The sequence below is a fragment of the Cololabis saira genome, chromosome 5, assembly GCF_033807715.1.
Source record: "Cololabis saira isolate AMF1-May2022 chromosome 5, fColSai1.1, whole genome shotgun sequence".
NCBI lineage: Eukaryota > Metazoa > Chordata > Actinopteri > Beloniformes > Belonidae > Cololabis > Cololabis saira.
In genome coordinates, this window is record NC_084591.1 from 5,929,107 (window position 1) to 5,946,377 (window position 17,271).

Sequence of the window (17,271 nt, forward strand, 5' to 3'; positions counted from 1 at the left end):
TTGTGTCCAATAGGATTTTAGGGAAGAAGAAAAAAGAGCAGACCTGAAAGTAACGAGTACTTTTCAGCCTTCCTAGAAATTTACTCGAGTAAAAGTAAAAATATTTGTCTTGGAAATGTATTCAAGTAAGAGTAATAAGTACCAAAGAAATCTAGTACTCAAGTAAAGTACAAATCCTCTGAATATGTACTTAAGTACAGTACTCAAGTAAATTTACTCCGTTACTGTCCACCACTGGATATATGTAGGGTTGTTTGTCTTAAAAAAATTTGAAAAATCTTATAAATAAAGTTAAAAAAAAAAAAGTGTGAATCAACAGGTCTTGCACTTGTGAACCAGTAAGTGCCCGGTCAGCGGCGAGAGGCGGGATATTTTAGAGTTTACAGAGATGCATGTCTGTGCGCTGGAGAAGGGAAGGAGGGCGTCCCTCTAATGGTCCCTCCCCGGCCCTGCCCCTTCACACAGAGGAGTATCCTGTGGCAGGTCCCAAAACTGGAAACTCATTCAGTCCCTGCTGAATGGAGTGTGTTTAACGGGAGAGTGGAGGACTTAATTTTCAGCGTTCAGAAATGATGAGAGCCATGCATTCAGTCCTCGCTGGTGCCTTCCTGACCCTGCTGCTCTGCCTCCCCGGCCCTGGTCATGGAGGTAAGTGCCACTACAAATCACTCTGCTAGTGTCCTGCTCCCCCCCCACTCCTACTCCTCCGTTCAGCTCTGTCAGTCGCTTGAGAGGAGATCAGATCACTGTCCCCGACTGAGGCTGCATAAATCAAAGCTCGACAGACTTGTGGGGCACGGTTTCAAACTCATACTGAACTGACTCTGATTTTTATGCTGCATGTAGTAAAAAATCTGGTAATTGCATTCACAGTACACGTGTCATTCATTGTGGTGAAAGCCTTTCTTTTACTGGTATGGAACTCAATACGCGGGGAAAACGTCTCCCCCGGTCTGACCCCCCGGTCCGAGGTCTAGACGCCTCTGCCGGTTTCCCCTCAGATACATGTGTTTTTTCTCTAGCTTTTCAGCCTGCGTCTGGCTGAATGGGTGAGGGCTTTTTCCCTTGAGAATGTTCGCTATACCTCCTACCTTTGGGCACCTTGCCTTCGGTGCAAAGAGACGAAGCAGCTGAAGCCTCCGAGCCTCCGAGCTGAGGTCCCTCTCCTGGCAGCAATGAATGGCTCATTCAGTGGGAAGTGGACGGAGGCAAAGCAGAGCTGCTCCTTCTCCACCCGGAGAGAGGTGATAAAAGTCAGAGCGGAGGGCGAGTAAATATGTAAGAGAAGCGGCATGTGCAGAGGAGGTGGCTGCTCGATGGCCAAGGCCAGTACAATGGTCCCACAGAGTTAGCGTAGGGAGCCGCAGATACACCTTCTCAATGTGGTGTGAAGCAGCGCCAGTATCTTTCAGGGTGCAACATGTAGGAGTAAAAGCAATTTAACTCACTGAGACCAAACCAGGACCATAGAGAAATATGTATACAGTAAATTGGAGGCTTTAGGGTCCGTGTAGTTCACGGCCATCCGTTTTTTGTTTTGAAATGACAAAATAAAAATAGAGAAATAATCCAAAATAATCAGTTCCCCATCTTTTGTTTTGATAATAAAAACGGAAAACGGACCGTTATCCATTATCCGTTATCCGATTTCATTGATGTGTTTGAAAATCGAAATTGGGAATTAAAACAGCGAGTGGAAAACTCTTTTCTCTATTTCCTATTCGTTTCCAAGGATACTGAAAACAAGGATTGGACAAATGGAGGGATTGCACATGCGCAGTAATAAATGAAGAAAGTTGTTTCTGGTTCTTTTGTTGATCAGATTGAAAATTAACAGTTTTAGATTTTTTTAATGTTGAAACAGAATAAATCTGATGATTTGAATAAATCAAATATGAAACCTAGGAGTGAAAACATGAGTTTAATCTGTAATCTGTCTTCACTCCGTCATGAAACTGCAGTGATGTTGTGAAAGTCCGTTCAGCTGCAGCGTCCAATCAATAACATGTACTGAACTCTAACATACTGGAAACGAATAGGAAATAGAGAAAAGAGTTTTCCACTCGCTGTTTTAATTCCCAATTTCGATTTTCAAACACATCAATGAAATTGGATAATGGATAACGATCCGTTTTCCGTTTTTTTATTATCAAAACAAAAGATGGGAAACAGATTATTTTGGATTATATCTCTATTTTTATTTTGTAATTTCAAAACAAAAATGGATGGCCGCGAAGTACACGGACCCTTTAGCCTTGGACTTGGAGCAGCCGTTGGGTTGTGGTTTCCCCTGTGGGTAGAGGGGAAAACTGTCCGGTAGTCCTCCCAAGCCTCAACAGGAGTGGCCCTCTGACAGCTAAAGTGAAAAAGTCTCTTTGATTTAGCATTGTTTTGTTTCAGCGGTACAGATTAATTTCCCTTGCGCTGAGATCTGTTCAGCAAAAGCATGAACGAGCATGAAAACGTCTACTGTTACAGCGAACGGCGTGAGGGCGACACCTCTGCCGGAGAACCAGCGGTCCAACAGTGGCTGCCTGAGTGTGGTCACACTGCATTTCTGGAGAGTTTTCAAACAGTTTGTTTAATACGCTGAGGCGGTTCCTTTGTGGATACAGTGGATAGCGAGTAAAGTGAGCCCTGGCTGGTTTGCAGCAGATCAGATTTTCCACAGATCTAAGACCAAATGCTCCACTAATCAAAAGGATGGCAGAATAAAACATGAAAAAGTGAATGGGGGAACATTTTCTCCTCATCTAATTATCTGCTGGCACGATCTCGGGCGCTTCAGTGTGAACAGTCCTCACTCACTGACCCTGGAGAGCTGAATACTAATGTTGACCAGATGTTCCAAGTCGCTGATTAGATTGTGGACCCCTCAGCTCTCCAAAACACAAAAAAAAAGGAAAACACAAGTTGTTGGGGATTCTTCCATAAATGACTTTCAGTGGGTTTTGTTTTCCTCCCACAAGTTTACATTTTCAAATGTCACAAGTCACGCACCACTTGATGTCTCAAAGCCCACTTGTTCTTGAAGTTATTGGCACTTTTCCTTGACAAATCACTGATCAACATGCCCCCGCTCGGTACCTTTTCTGCTCTTTCAGGATCATTTTGTAAAGAAGCAGCCCTCTGTATTCTGTGCAAGAGGCCTCTTCTGTTTCCGACCTCACCTCATTGCCATAAAGGAAGAGCCATGCAAATAATTATGTTGCAGCATGAGCTAATCAAATCAGTCAGACCATTTTTCTTTAAATGCAGCATTTATATAAGAGAGTTAAGATGTAATTTGAAGCATTTCAATGGTGATGCTTTCATGGAGTCAGGCTCAAAGACCTTCTTGTGAAGCATCCTGGTGGTTCAAAACACATAATATTAACATGTGAACATCGGTTTTAACCCGCCAAAGCGTAATGAATGTTCTTTATCCGTATAGATCCTGTTTATCTCTGCTTATAATTGCACCATAGAATTTAAAAACAGCATCTTATTTGGCACTGAAACAGACGAGCCGCATGGTTTTTTATTGAGCAGCCATGTGAGAGCAATTTTTCCACATCAAGGGATGCTCACTTTATCACGACTGTATCTGAAATTGGACATGACGTCTTCCTGTTCCGAGTCCTTGAAGCACCCCAGAGCTCTGCGTCTCTTCAGAGGCCATTGAGGTTTGTCCTTTAACCACCACTTTACCAGAGTTTGGGGAAATGGAAGGAGAGATATTCCCAAATAGGGATGTTCGATTAATCGATTTTAAATCGTAATCGCGATTATGTAATTAGAACGATGTTAAAATGTGAAAATTGTAAAACCGATTTTCAAAAAAAAAAAAAAATTTTTTTACCTTGTCTGCACACATATTAATGATTGATGGAAATACCTCTCAATACCTGCGACAAGTGCCCCATTGGAGAGGCTCTTTAGTGTAGGAGGGGGCGTTGTAACATGCCACCGGGTCGTGTTCCTTGCAAAAAACTTGCAAATGTGAATAGCAAATGTAATGACTGACATTACACACCTCTACCTCCTTCATGGGTTGCATTATTATTTAGAATGCAAAGACCCAGTTTAGTTTAATTAGAAAATGTCTTGTTTTATTTAATTGGAAATATAACTTACTGTATGTTTGCAAGTGCGGATTTGCTGATTTTTTTTTTTTCAGAGATAAAACTTTATATTTTATTATATTTTTTAAAACTTTTTTTCAACTTATTTTACAGAGTTTTGCACTTTATTCATTCATTTTTGGTTTAATAAGAGCAAAGTTTGCACTTAAAGCCCAATGGGGCAAATGTTCAATAAAAAAACAGCATATTTGAAATAATTTCTTTGCCTTTTGTCAATTCACAAAATAATCGTAATCGAAAATCGGATTTTGAGAGAAAAAAATCGAGATTTTATTTTTGGGCAAAATCGAACAGCCCTATTCCCAAACAATAACATGTTTTTTTTCTTTCTTTTCCTCTGTATAAGTTTAGGGATGCAAAGTTCGATGCTGTTGTGTGAGTGTCTTTTAAAGATGCGCCTGCCTGCTGCCACTTCCCTCCACAAACACTGAAAAGTCAATGACATTTTACTTGCCCCATTAAGAACCTTTCTGCACCATATTTTGTTTGTTGTCTTTGTTGGTGTTTGGAAAATCAATTTAGAGCATTTATGGTTTTAATCCCGAGACAAATCTGAACTGGCAGATGAACAAACTCGGAAGAAGACGCTAAACTCCAGCCCATATGGGCTGGCAGAAGGACTGTGAGGAACCAGAGCGGCCTCCCCACGTACAAGGGGACAAGGCAAAACTGGACCTGGGTGATGAGGTGTAAAATAAACCTTGCAGAGCGTAGAATGCCAAAAAAATAAGGCTTTTTATTTTATGTTAAAAAAAACCACATACAGGCGGAGGGCAATATCCGTATTCTAAAAAAAAAGGCACAATGGGGCATAGCGTCTCAACAAGCTTCCTCCATTCAGCAGACCCCTCTTCTGGTATGCAGCTGCTGTTTATAAACACAGGCAGGGTGGAGAGGTTGATTGGACACAGGTGTGCCACAATCAGCAGAACCAGGCACACCTGTGTGCTGCTCCCCCGCAGACCACGCCCAATCCTCCACGCTGCCACACACATTAAAAAAAAGTCTGGTGATGGTGAGAAGGGGAGGGGTTGCTCACTTTCTCACAAGGACCAAACGTGTCCCAGATAACGGTTTCAAAAACACTGACCACACAGATCATGTGTAGGGAAGAGTATTAGGGCCATGCAGAAGAAAATATTTGAGAGGGGAAGATTTTTTTTTATTATGCACTTCGAGAAAAAAGTCTAAATGTCGAGAAAAAAAGTCTAAATGTCGAGATTAATGTTGAAATACAATTTCGAGAAAAAAGTCGAAATGTTGAGAAAAAAGTCGAAATGTCGAGAATAATGTTGAAGTAAAATGTTGAGAAATAAGTCAAAATGTTGAGAAAAAAGTCAAAATTTCGTGAATAAAGTTGAAATGTTGAGAAAAAAGGCGAAATTTTGACTATATTCTTGATATTTCAAATTTTTTCTCAAAATTGTACATCAACATTAATCTGGACATTTCAAATTTTTTTATCGACATTTCGACTTTTTTCTCGAGAAAAAATTTCAAGAAAAATGTCGAAATGTCGAGAAAAAAAGTCGAAATGTCGAGATTAATGTTGAAATACAATTTCAAGAATAAAGTCAAAATTTCACCTTTTTTCTCAACATTTCAACTTTATTCATGAAATTTTGACTTTTTTCTCAACATTTTGACTTATTTCTCAACATTTTACTTCAACATTAATCTCGACATTTCGACTTTTTTTCTCAACATTTCGACTTTTTTCTCCAAGTGCACAATAAAAAAAAATCTTCCCCTCTCAAATATTGTTTCTCCTGCCTGGCCCTAATACTCTTCCGTACATGTGACACGTGATCAGATAGAATGTTAAGCAGTTGTTGTCTGGTTTTTTTTCTTAAGTCTTGCCACTGAATGGGTTGGCATACTGAATTAAAAAGCCCAATAAAACGAGTCGCATCCCGAGACTGCATATGAGTCTGCTATTTCCCCTCAGGTGCGATGTCTCTATGGCAACGAGTGGAAAAAAGTCCAAATAAATAAAAAAATGGGAATTCGCCTCGGCTTTGTGAGGTGTCGGCATACAAGGGATCCATGTGTTCCTTGAGCGTCGGCGTGGAGAATAGTGCGACTACGAGTGTCTGTGCAGAAGATTAATAAGTCCAATATTTGCAATGGGAAATTGATGAGATTAGAGTTTGGATGCTCGTTCTGGTCCCACAGACACAGCTCGTGACCCGCGCCTCACCTTTTACTTTAAACACAATGTAAACTGAGGACAGAAAAGAAATATGGCTTTTGGTTTAAAGCCAAGAAGAGCAGGTGGTTTATGAAGAAGAGCCAGTAATGCACAGCTCCATGTGCACCTTTTCTCCTCAGTGAAGTGTGTCCGCTATGCAAAGCATTGATTCACTTATTGCAATAAAAAAAAGTGAATTAAGTTAACTATGTGGAACTTTTAAGGAGCAAAAGCTTCTGTGATCTGATTCAAAATTGGCTTCATGAAAGCGAGACACCTTCTCACATCTCCGAGCCTGATCAATATTTACAATGTTTCTCGCAATTTAACTCGACTCACCTCTGCCTGCCCGGTGTTTCTTCCTCCCACTTTCAGAGAGAAAGTTACCCAGAGTCATGGTTTATTAACGGTTTGAGGGGATGCTGACCGGAGGCAAACATCACTGAAAGAATTCAAAGTTGGCCTCATGAGCAAACGTGCCACTCGACTGCTTTCCTCCCTCCGTCCTCTCCGCGCTCGCTTCATCTCGTTACCACGGGTGGAATTAGAGTGTGGAGCTCTTCTGCTCAGTGACTGCAGTATCGAGTGGAGTTATTAAAGATTTGATTGCTGTAACACACACAAAAAAAAAAAACTCTGACTCCTGTCAAGTATCAATGATCGAGGTCCTGGAACCGACCTGATCGTTAAACTGGTTCAGCCCCGCTGTCCATTTTCATCGATTTCCCTTAATTCCAGGCACAGCCTCTTGATCCTCGCGCTTATCAACCAAGCTGCTGTAACCTTGAATATTTACATCTGAGCCAATTTCTTTTTCTGCAAATTGCACTTTAACAGTCAAATTGGACTCAAAAGCACCTTAAAATGTTTAATTATATAGAGCTTGGCAGGGCAAACTGCCAAAAAAGGATCCTTACAACACATATTTGTGAATATATTTTAGATCTTGTATTCTTTTTCCTCTCCAGGAAAAAAAAAAGAAAAACTTGGCCAACCTTGGGGCAAGGTTAGCTTAGCGAGCGGACAACTGCCTCAGGCCCCGAACTCTCGGCAGTCCTGAAGGCTCAGGGCCACGGCTAATTTGGCAATACAGCATGCAGTATTAAGCGGGCTGATTTAAGATTCATTATTTGTGTTTTTCGTGGGCTTATATGAGGCAAACTCTTTGTCATTTGTATGCTTAAATCACGACAAACTAGTTATGAGTTTGAACTTGTTTATGCACAGTGCAAATTCATTCAGAAAAATGAGGCCCATTCTTGCCCTCGGGCCAGAGCGTTCCTTAATTGAGCCTTTCTTATGGATTTTTTATCATCTGACTGCTCTTGCTCTCTTTTTTTTATTTGACTTCATTTGGACTGCAGTGTCTCCTGCTTTTAAAGATTCTGAGGAACGTAGCACGATGAGCACAAACGCTCTGCGACCGAGCCCTTGGCCCGTTTCTCCCAGCCAAAGGCCTCAAGTAGTCTGTTCAAATCCACTCCTTGTACAATTTTCATGGATATAAAATCTTACTAAGGAGACCAAAGCCATTTTTCCTGCCAGTACCTTTGTTTCTATTGTACCACAGAGGATTAGGGCCAAACTAAGAAAAAAAAAGAAGGAAATTACGAAAATAAAGTCATAATAATATGAGAATAAAGTCGTAATATTCCGAGAATAAAATCGTAATATTAAATATATTATAAATATATAAATATAACTTCACAAGATCAATATTCAACATTTTAACACACTCTTCCTGTTAGAGTTCTCATAAATTAACACTTTATTCTTGTAATATTACGACTTTATTCTCATAAATTGCGACTTTATTCTCGTAATATTACAACTTTATTCTCATAATATGACTAATTTATTCTCATATTACTTTATTCTCGTAATATTACGACTTTATTCTCGTAATATTACGACTTTATTCTCATAATATGACTAATTTATTCTCATATTACTTTATTCTCGTAATGTTACGAGTTTATTCTCGTAATATTACGACTTTATTCTCATAAATTACGACTTTATTCTATTACGACTTTATTCTCGCAACATTATGACTTTAATTTTCCTTTTTTTTTTGTCTAAGTTTGGCCCTAATACTCCGTCGTACTATTGGACATTTCAACATGAAAATCTTTAGAAATGGACTCACTTTTGGAGCCAGCCTCTACTGCTTCTTTTAGGAATTGCACTTCCTGGAAGTTGTCCCTTGGATGAGCATACAGCTCAATTAATGAGCATGAATTATGACTATATCTGTAAGCATAAAACTTGTGTTGGTTCTGAACAGAAGCGTTTCTTTTATAGCGGCAGAAATGTGGTGAAGCTGTGTGGTTTGTCCTTCGCTGGCTCAACAGATATATATCAGATAAACTCTTCATCCAAAGTAAGAAAAGTAATGATGCTCTCTGTCTGAATGCATCGTGAGCCCTCAGTGACTTCAAAAGCAAAAGAAGTCTGTTTATTCTCATTGTGATGCAAGAACCCTGAAAAAAGACGTGTCCCTCGCCTTAAGGACTCTATCCTCCCCTGGCAGATGATCTTTCCCATACAGTTTTCTTTGAGGTTGCTGGCTGTCAGTGTGGAGCGGCTTGGATTATATTTTGGGGCTATGATCTGCTTAGAGTGAGAAGACAGCCCACACACAGACCTCATTTGGCCCTGGCTGTGTATACAAAGGAGTTTCTGTACATAAACACAGGCCCTGATTCTGTCCCTAGGTGGAAGGTCAAAGGGCATCTCGTGCATGGCCTCCTGTGTTGTTGTAACCCCTCTCACGTCAATCAGATAAACTGCTGGAAGAGGGGCTTTTTTTTTTATTGTTGTTGTTTTTTCCCTTTTCTTTTTGGGAGAAATTGAGTTACGGATGGCCTCCGTCCAGACATGAAGGTCCACGAGTGACAATTTGGGATTGCAGATTGTTGTGATTAGCTTGTAGCCATGCAATTATAGGCAATTCCAAGGACACGGTTGTACCTACAGCAGCAGTGGATTAGAGCTGCATGAGTGAAGGAGGAAAATAGTCAACTTTTTATTTCACGGACAAAACACCCCAGTCTGATGGACGGACTCCACCAGAGAAATGAACGGTTTTGACTGGAGGAGAGAGGCTGCAGTGTTCTAAAAGTAATAAATATATCATAAATAAATATATATCATTTATGTTTTAATTCCCATAATAACGCCAATGCACCAAATGTTTGGCTTATATATTGTTTTCCAAAGCTGAATTCTTGATTTTCTTTGGAATGACAAACCACTGGAAATTGTGGTTTATTCTGAACATATATTCTAAATAAATATAGTTTTATTGTACATCCTGTCGCCTTATTTTGATAGCTACTCCAATTACGAAAGAGGATGTGTTTTTCTTTCCATGGAAAAACATTCAAGCATTGTACTAAGAGTACTGCTGTTATTCTTTTATTAAATTTTAGAAGTCTAAAAAAAGTCCAGCAACTGAAAAATAAACCTTTTTATATTAGCCATGCAAAGTGAAGCACGGAAAAAGTACTTCATCAATATTTTTCTGTCTTTCTCTTTTAAAGACCACCTGTTCTCCTTAATATGATTGCAAACGTTTTCTTTTTACTTTTGTTTTTTTTCAAGGTACGTGTCAGGTAGAGTGGTCCACATGTCACGCAGAGGTTTTGTTTCTGTTTGTTTGTGCAGTGATGTTGAGCTCAGGAGTGCGTGAAGGCTGGGATGTCTGCAGAGACCTGTTAAAGAACTGGGTTGAAGAGGTCTGAAGTTTGGACTTTTGAGCTATGAAAGCCTGTTTTACCCATTTATAATTTTGGAAAGTGCAACCAAGGCTTATTGTCATACAGTAGTTTGCAGGTATTTGATCATAATATGTCCATAATTTGGAAAGATCAGGGATGTTTTGAAGTCATGTTAATAGGAGTCTTAGGTTTTGGGTTGAAGTGGGTGTGAATGGCTGAGTTTGATGGTTTCACATGGATTAGCAACTATTGCTAGAGTAGAAGTTAAAGGCCCTGACACAGCAAGCCGATTTTCGGCCGTCGGGCTCCCGTCGGGAGCTTTTCAGCCGATCGACATGTCGAATCAGCGTCGGGACGTCGGTCAAACAGTTCACTCTGTGATTGGCTGTTCCCAGAATTTCCCAGAATGCTTTTCGTCGTCATTTGCGGACTGAATCAATCGCAAATGTCTTATTTTTTAGTGAATAAAATCAATATTTTGAGTTAGTTTCTGCATAAAAATGCGTTTTGATTACATTTCTAGCGAGAAATATATATTTTACTTTCATAATATTCACTCAGTGAATGTATATAATCACTCGCTTTCCCGTTGTTGCGAAGTCTTTTTCAAACCTCGCCAGAATAAAGGCTGATTTATGGTTCTGCGTTACACCAACGCAGAGCCTACGGCGTAGGTTACGCGGCGACGCGCAACGTACGCCATACCCTACGCCATACCCTACGCCGTACCCTACACCATACCCTACGCCGTACCCTACGCCGTAGGCTCTGCATCGATTTAACGTGGAACCATAAATCAGCTCCGGAGCCGGCAGGCAGAAATCCCGACATTTTCGGAGCATATTTCTTAACAGGCGTAGCTACAACTGTAAGATTTCATCTATTAAACCAACATTTATCTTCCTAAATGATTTATTTCAGCCAGAGGTAATTCTCCACAGAGCTGCAGGTTTCTCCCCGGGACGATGGCAGGTTGACCCGTCTTTGCGGTGTGTTCAAGTGCTTCTTTTTTAGCACGACCCAGCCCGACACAGGCGACGCGAGGCCACACAACAGTCGGGCGAAAGCGGGCGACGTCGGGTTGGTGTGTCCTCGGCTTAAAGTTAAAACAGTTTCCAGTTTGGTGGAGATATTTGACCAATCAGAAGTGTTCAGCACTGTAAACCTCACTATAACAAGTCCAGGTAAGCCCACCCCAGCAAATGTTTTTGACTTTTTGGGGAAATGGTTGTTTGGGCATCAAGCTGCAGGATATGGATAGGGAAACTGATTTATGTTGCTTCCCACACACAATCAATAGTGTTATAAAGTAGTATAAAAATAACAGTTATACTGGATGTAGCAGAATAGCAGTGTTTTTCACCTGTGTTACGATGCCTTCAGGGCCAGGGCAGACCCGTGACCCAGTGAAAAGCGTTTATCATCCCAGAGAAAGCCCAGCTCATATTTTGACCCCACTCCATGAACTGAACTGTGTGTTTATTTTTGATAAGAGCTGTTGGGGAGTTTAGTGCCCAAAACGAAAACTCCAGAGAAAATTCGCATCATCACAGAGCTGCCAAGCTTTGAATAAGCGGGAATTATGCATGACCAGATGTCTCGATACAAACAGCCTCTTATGGGCTTTCCTTTTTTGAATTTTTTTTTCCCCCCTTGTCCCTTTTCTTCTTTTTTGCGAATATTCTGTTTTATCATTTGACTGAAGATGAAGACAGACTTTTCTAGCTGCCATTGTTTCTGTTATCCACAGAATATAAATTTAAAAGGAAAAAAAGGAATAACAAAGCACCCTCCCTCTCAAAAGGACTTCTGTGGAATTAAGCATTCAGTTTATCCCCAGATCAACTGTCAAGATCTTTCGTCTATGATTTTTGTTAACGTTATCAACATAATAATATCAGACAGTGAAACACGATCATTTGATTTACATTGATGTCTGTTTTTGCTTCATTAACAAACCCTGCTTTGTTTGTATCTCATGTGTCACATGTCTTGATCAGTTGAATCAGATCAATGTGCCCAGCGTGGGTAAGAAGACTAAAAGATGAATAAATAAAAGCTGCATTATGGCACAGGAAAAGCAGCATGAAACCTGAAAACTGTTTCCAGCAGTGGGTGGTTTCATCCATTCATCCGAGATGTACACATCTGGAGCTGGCTTGGTCGGCTAGGAGCAATGCAATTATGGCTTTAAAGAAATTGCACCCCTTCTTCTTTGACCTAATATAGACAAAACAACAGCAGTGAAAAAATGTCAGTGTGTCACAATTAGCCAAGCTTGAGAAGTTCTCAGTGTGTAGTTCACAGACTGACTTCTTATCAGATGTTGTTACATTCTTTCAGCAAACCTCCAATCCCTGGGAACGTGGCTACGTTTGGATGCTATAGGCTGCAACTCTCATATTTGAAATGCTAACAAGACAGGGAACTATGTCAGAAAGCAAGTGGGGAATTTCACACAAATGAAGCTTTATTCTGCTAAGGGACTGTTTTCTTTTATCCCTTAGAGACCGAGCTCTCCTATTTTTACGGCCACGGTCGCCGCATATGACTCACTGTTTTAAATAAAGAGAAATCCTCCGCAAGTCTGAGGAGTCTCCAGCCCGGAGGGGATATGACTCATAAGCGCGAGGCCAAGGTGGTTAATCATGAGACATCAGAACCCCTGACTAATTGTTTTCTTTCGCTTTTAATCAGAGCTCAACTCTGCAGTGCTGCGAGAGTGCTGCAGGGTGACAGGATTGAGCTGTCGTTGGGAGGGGCCCGTGTCAAGCGAACCTCCAGGTAGAACTGAAAGCCATTTACAGCCATGTGCTGCAAATCAAACGCACTCCATTAAATCATCAGCATGTGCAAGTACATCTATGAGAGCAAAGACCTCCACGGTCGACCGCTGTGAAATATTTGGTTAAACACAGTCCCAAGGCAGAAAGACGACAGCAGTGATTTAAGGGAAGTACCTGGAGCTGTTTGGGTGCGATGGACCAGGGGCTTGTCCGGGATCTACCAAGCCTCTCGTCTGATTGTTGTTGAGATAGGTTTCAGTCCTCCTGTAAGCCTGAATGATTATGAAGCCATTTCCAAATTATTTGGACTCCATCACTTACTTAGGGATGGTGTGATAGGGACAAGGATCTCCAGCACGCCATCAAATCCACAGTTGAATGGATGAAAAAAGAGAAGAATCAAGCTGCTGCAACGAGTCAAAGTCCAGACATCAACCAGAGTGAGATGCTGTATTAAAACAGCTTCAATACATTTAAACTGAATTTACTTAAAGGAGCATGAGGCTCCCTTTAAGAAATGAGACTCATTAGCGCCACCCTTCGCCACGACGGCTGTCGGGGGTACTGCAGCCAACAGAGAAGCCGGCACGGGAGAACGGGGAGAACGTGCATGCAGCGTCATGTGACGTCACATCCGCAGGACAGCGTGGGATATTCCAGCCCGGAATTGCAGATGCGCTAGAGGGCTCATTCGTTTTGGTTTGGAACGCTTCATCTGCAGAGGTGTCAAGTAACAAAGTACAAATACTTCGTTACCTTACTTAAGTAGAAATTTTGGTTATCTATACTTCACTGGAGTAATTATTTTTCGGACGACTTTTTACTTTTACTCCTTACATTTTCACGCAATTATCTGTACTTTTTACTTAAAAACAGCCTCGTTACTCTATTTTATTTCGGCCTTTAATAAAAACTATCCAGTTAAATTGCTCCATCCGGATAGAGTGAATTTGGTTGTGGTTGTTTCAGATGTTCTTGTCCAGTTTTGTTCTTACATCCGTTCCCTCAGATTCCTGCAACTAAACTTGGATGTACATTCCAATAAAGGTTAGGATAAATGATAACATGCCTCTGAAGTTTGACTTTTTGCACCATTACAATACTTATAGGCAACTAGTCATCATATCTGCTGCTCTCTGAAACACATGTTAATGCTCAATAGTACACATATATGGTTCTTTAATATATTTGCATTATACTAAGATACATTCATTTTCAATGGCTTTTGTCCTTAATGGCTTTTTTCCCCCTTACATTACTTTTACTTTTATACTTTAAGTAGTTTTGAAACCAGTACTTTTAAACTTTTACTTGAGTAAAAAACTCGAGTTGATACTTCAACTTCTACAGGAGTATTTTTAAACTCTAGTATCTATACTTCTACCTGAGTAATGATGTGAATACTGAAGACACCTCTGTTCATGTGACATTATTACTAGAAAACTTAAAATGTATACGAATTTTTTTCATAAATCCTGCCTCAAGCTCCTTTTAATTACATTAAGATATTGGCCCGGTTTCCCAGATCAGTTAAGTAGTTCTTAACAGCGAAAGACTTCTTTCACAGGCTCCTTAAGATGGTTTGAAAGAAGTCTTTCGCTGTTAAGAACTACTTAACTGATCTGGGAAACCGGGCCAATATTAAATTGGGTCAGATCTCCTCCAGAAGTCATAAGCTTGGTCTGGATGGGTTGTGTCATAGACCGTATGAGTGTCTGAAGTGTAGCGAGAGCCGGGTGTGGCTCAGAGGCCCTAAGAAAATACATACTGTGTTCCGTCTGGTGAGTATAAAGCTAATTTTAGGCAGCCACTTCAGCCTGAATGAAAGCTGGGAGTCCCAGCTCAGGAAAACTCCAGATGTCAGTGATGTGAAATCAACACAAATACTTGCTTTTCATGCAGGCGGTTAGTTTGTACAACATGGCAGCAGGAGGCCGCAGTTAGAAGGCGGCACTTCTGACAGCATGCTGATGTTGAAGGCAGATCGTTGCCAGCTCCTGTCCTGTAAAAGATCTTCATCAACACCACTGAGGGACCACGGAGCTCTCGGAGTAATTTGAGGCCAGACGGCGTCATTACAGGCTGAGTTTGGACAGAATCAACAGGGCTGAGGATAGCACCCGGCCCAGCATCTGGCACATGACATGCTGGAATAGTCTGCAGCAGATAAATATAGATGGGGAACCAACAAAAGACCATGTTGCGAGGAGGAAAGGCGACACAGGCGACGCGGGTGATTTTGTGTGTGCGTGTGTGTGAGCTCATGGCATGGTTTGTATTTGTGTGTGAGGGTTTGTTGTTTTTATGCGATTCACACAGATTCCAGTGTTAGGCAGCCAAATAACATCATCCCAACGGTTTTGAGGGCTTAAAATAACCAGAGGAAATAATGTGTCCCCCAAGTTTGCTTTGACTTACTGTTTGGATCTCCACGGCAGCGTGAAGTAGCGACCGGCTGCACCTCCAGCTCGAAAACGCCCTTTTGCTAAGTGACACAATCATACTCCACGTGCAAAGTTGAATATTTCCAACAGACTTGAGGAAAACAGAAATGTTCAAGTTACAAAGAGTGCAGAAAGTGAGTTGCGTTAGATTTTTGCTGAAATTAAATCTTTCCTTCACTAATTACATTATGCAATCTGTGGCTGTTGGCACTGCTGTTTCAAACGCTGGCCAGAGCTTTTATTTGAACAGTTTGCATGATTTCTCTGGGGTTTCTCCATGTACTCAGCTTTTTTTGTTGAATCCAAAAACATGCATGGAAGGCTGGGTGGTGATTCTTAAACTCACTGTAGGAGTGTGTGTAGGCGTGCATGGGTGTGAGCCTCATTCTTACTGTCTGTGGCTCTGTTATGGCCAGGAATACCACCCTAGACCCCCTCAAAAACAGAGCCCCGTGCAGCACTCTGTCCCAGTGACAGTTGGGATAGCGTGTTGACCTGCCAACAATAACCTTTTCCTTCATTTAAAGCAACACTATGTAACTTTTCCACCTTAATATAATATTTCATCATCATCATTGTGATGGTACATCAACTTCCAACAGGTTTAATGAACCTATGTCATGGTCTGAAGGGTCTGTATCTCCTTCACTGGCACTATGTAACTTTTAGGAGCATGGTAGGAATCCTGCCACACTAAAAAACGACACATTTTTACAGCTTTGACTGCCTAAGACGTCGGTTGTGCAGAACTGCGGCAGTAAATCCTTACTAAAGTGAGTGGAGCTCCGACGAGGAGCTCCACTCTTTGATAGGTATTTCATATGAACCCAAACCGTTAATAATCATTATTTTCTCCATATACCGCTCCCTGGCTTCCTTGTTTAAGGTATCCCGGTAAATTCCAGTTCCTTTCCAGCAGTTTAACATCTTTTTTTTGTGTTCCGTCTGTTCACTTGGTGAAACAGAAAAGTAGTTTTGAAAGTCCGTCCCGTCTTCATTCGCTATTAAAACAAATGCACGCGACGGGACAGGAGTTTTCCGGCAGTACGCGCTGGTGCTCATGGGAAATGTAGTGTTCTTTCTGGTAAAGCACTACCGCTTTTGTCCAAAGGAGCCGCCAAACTCAACAAAAGCTGAAAGTTACATTGTGCTGCTTTAAGCTTGTCACAATAAGATATTTCTAGTTGAAGCTGAAACCAGAATGTTTTATCAAGATGAAAAAACGGGTTGTTTTCTCTGACTTCTCCAAAGATAAAATATGGATGAACTGAATGCAAACGATGTAATTAATGAAGAAGAGCAAAAATCAGCTTTTAGGGTTAATTGACTCTTGCTATGTTCTCCTTTTTTGAGTTCAGATCTTTGGTTTTTTTGTGCTCTTTCATTCTTGCACTCCTATTGTGCACAAAGTTACCTTTTATTTTGAAAGGGCTTTCACTGGTGCCTGGTTTCCTTTGTTGGATAGTCTGTTCTGATTATTTCCACCTGTTTCTTTTCCAACCCTGCCACTGCTTTGTCCCGAGACTGGTCATCATCCTTGTGGTTCTCCTGTTTGTCGGTTTCTTTGATCCACCCGTCTGTTTTGGATTTGAGGTTTCTGGATGACTTGCTTTGGACTGAGCCTTTTGTTATATAGAGGACTTTGCTCCATAGTCCTGCCTGTCTGGTTTCTGGTTGTTGGGTCCTCGGTGTACCTCCCCTCATAACAATTTCAGAATTATGCCTCAAAAGTAACAATTTCAACCATCGTTTAGGTGAGATAGGAAAGAGCATCTCTGGATGCAAAACACCGGATCCTGCAGTGTGGGAGTGAGGGGGGCGGGGTAACGGCCCAGGCAGGCGGGGGAGAGGTTTGTCCGTCAATACTCTTCTCCCTGGCCCTGCCCCTTTTCAACCTTTCCCCGACCCTGCACCCCAACCTGGGACTTGCTGATTGGGCCGGAGCTTTGGGATCTGCATGCTGGCCTGCCATCCCCACCCCGGGTCATCCCGTTGCTGCTTCCA

The 17,271-nt window shown here is 41.3% G+C and overlaps 1 protein-coding gene across 1 annotated transcript in view; it reads left to right on the forward strand.

Annotated features, from left to right (window-relative positions):
• Positions 1-518: 518 nt before the first annotated feature.
• Positions 519-17,271, forward strand: part of cspg4 (chondroitin sulfate proteoglycan 4) — a 137,168-nt gene continuing 120,415 nt past the window's right edge. The window contains exon 1 of the mRNA XM_061720839.1: positions 519-648. Coding sequence (XP_061576823.1) covers positions 570-648 — 79 coding nt within the window. The 5' untranslated portion in view covers positions 519-569. The remainder of the gene's footprint in view (positions 649-17,271) is intronic.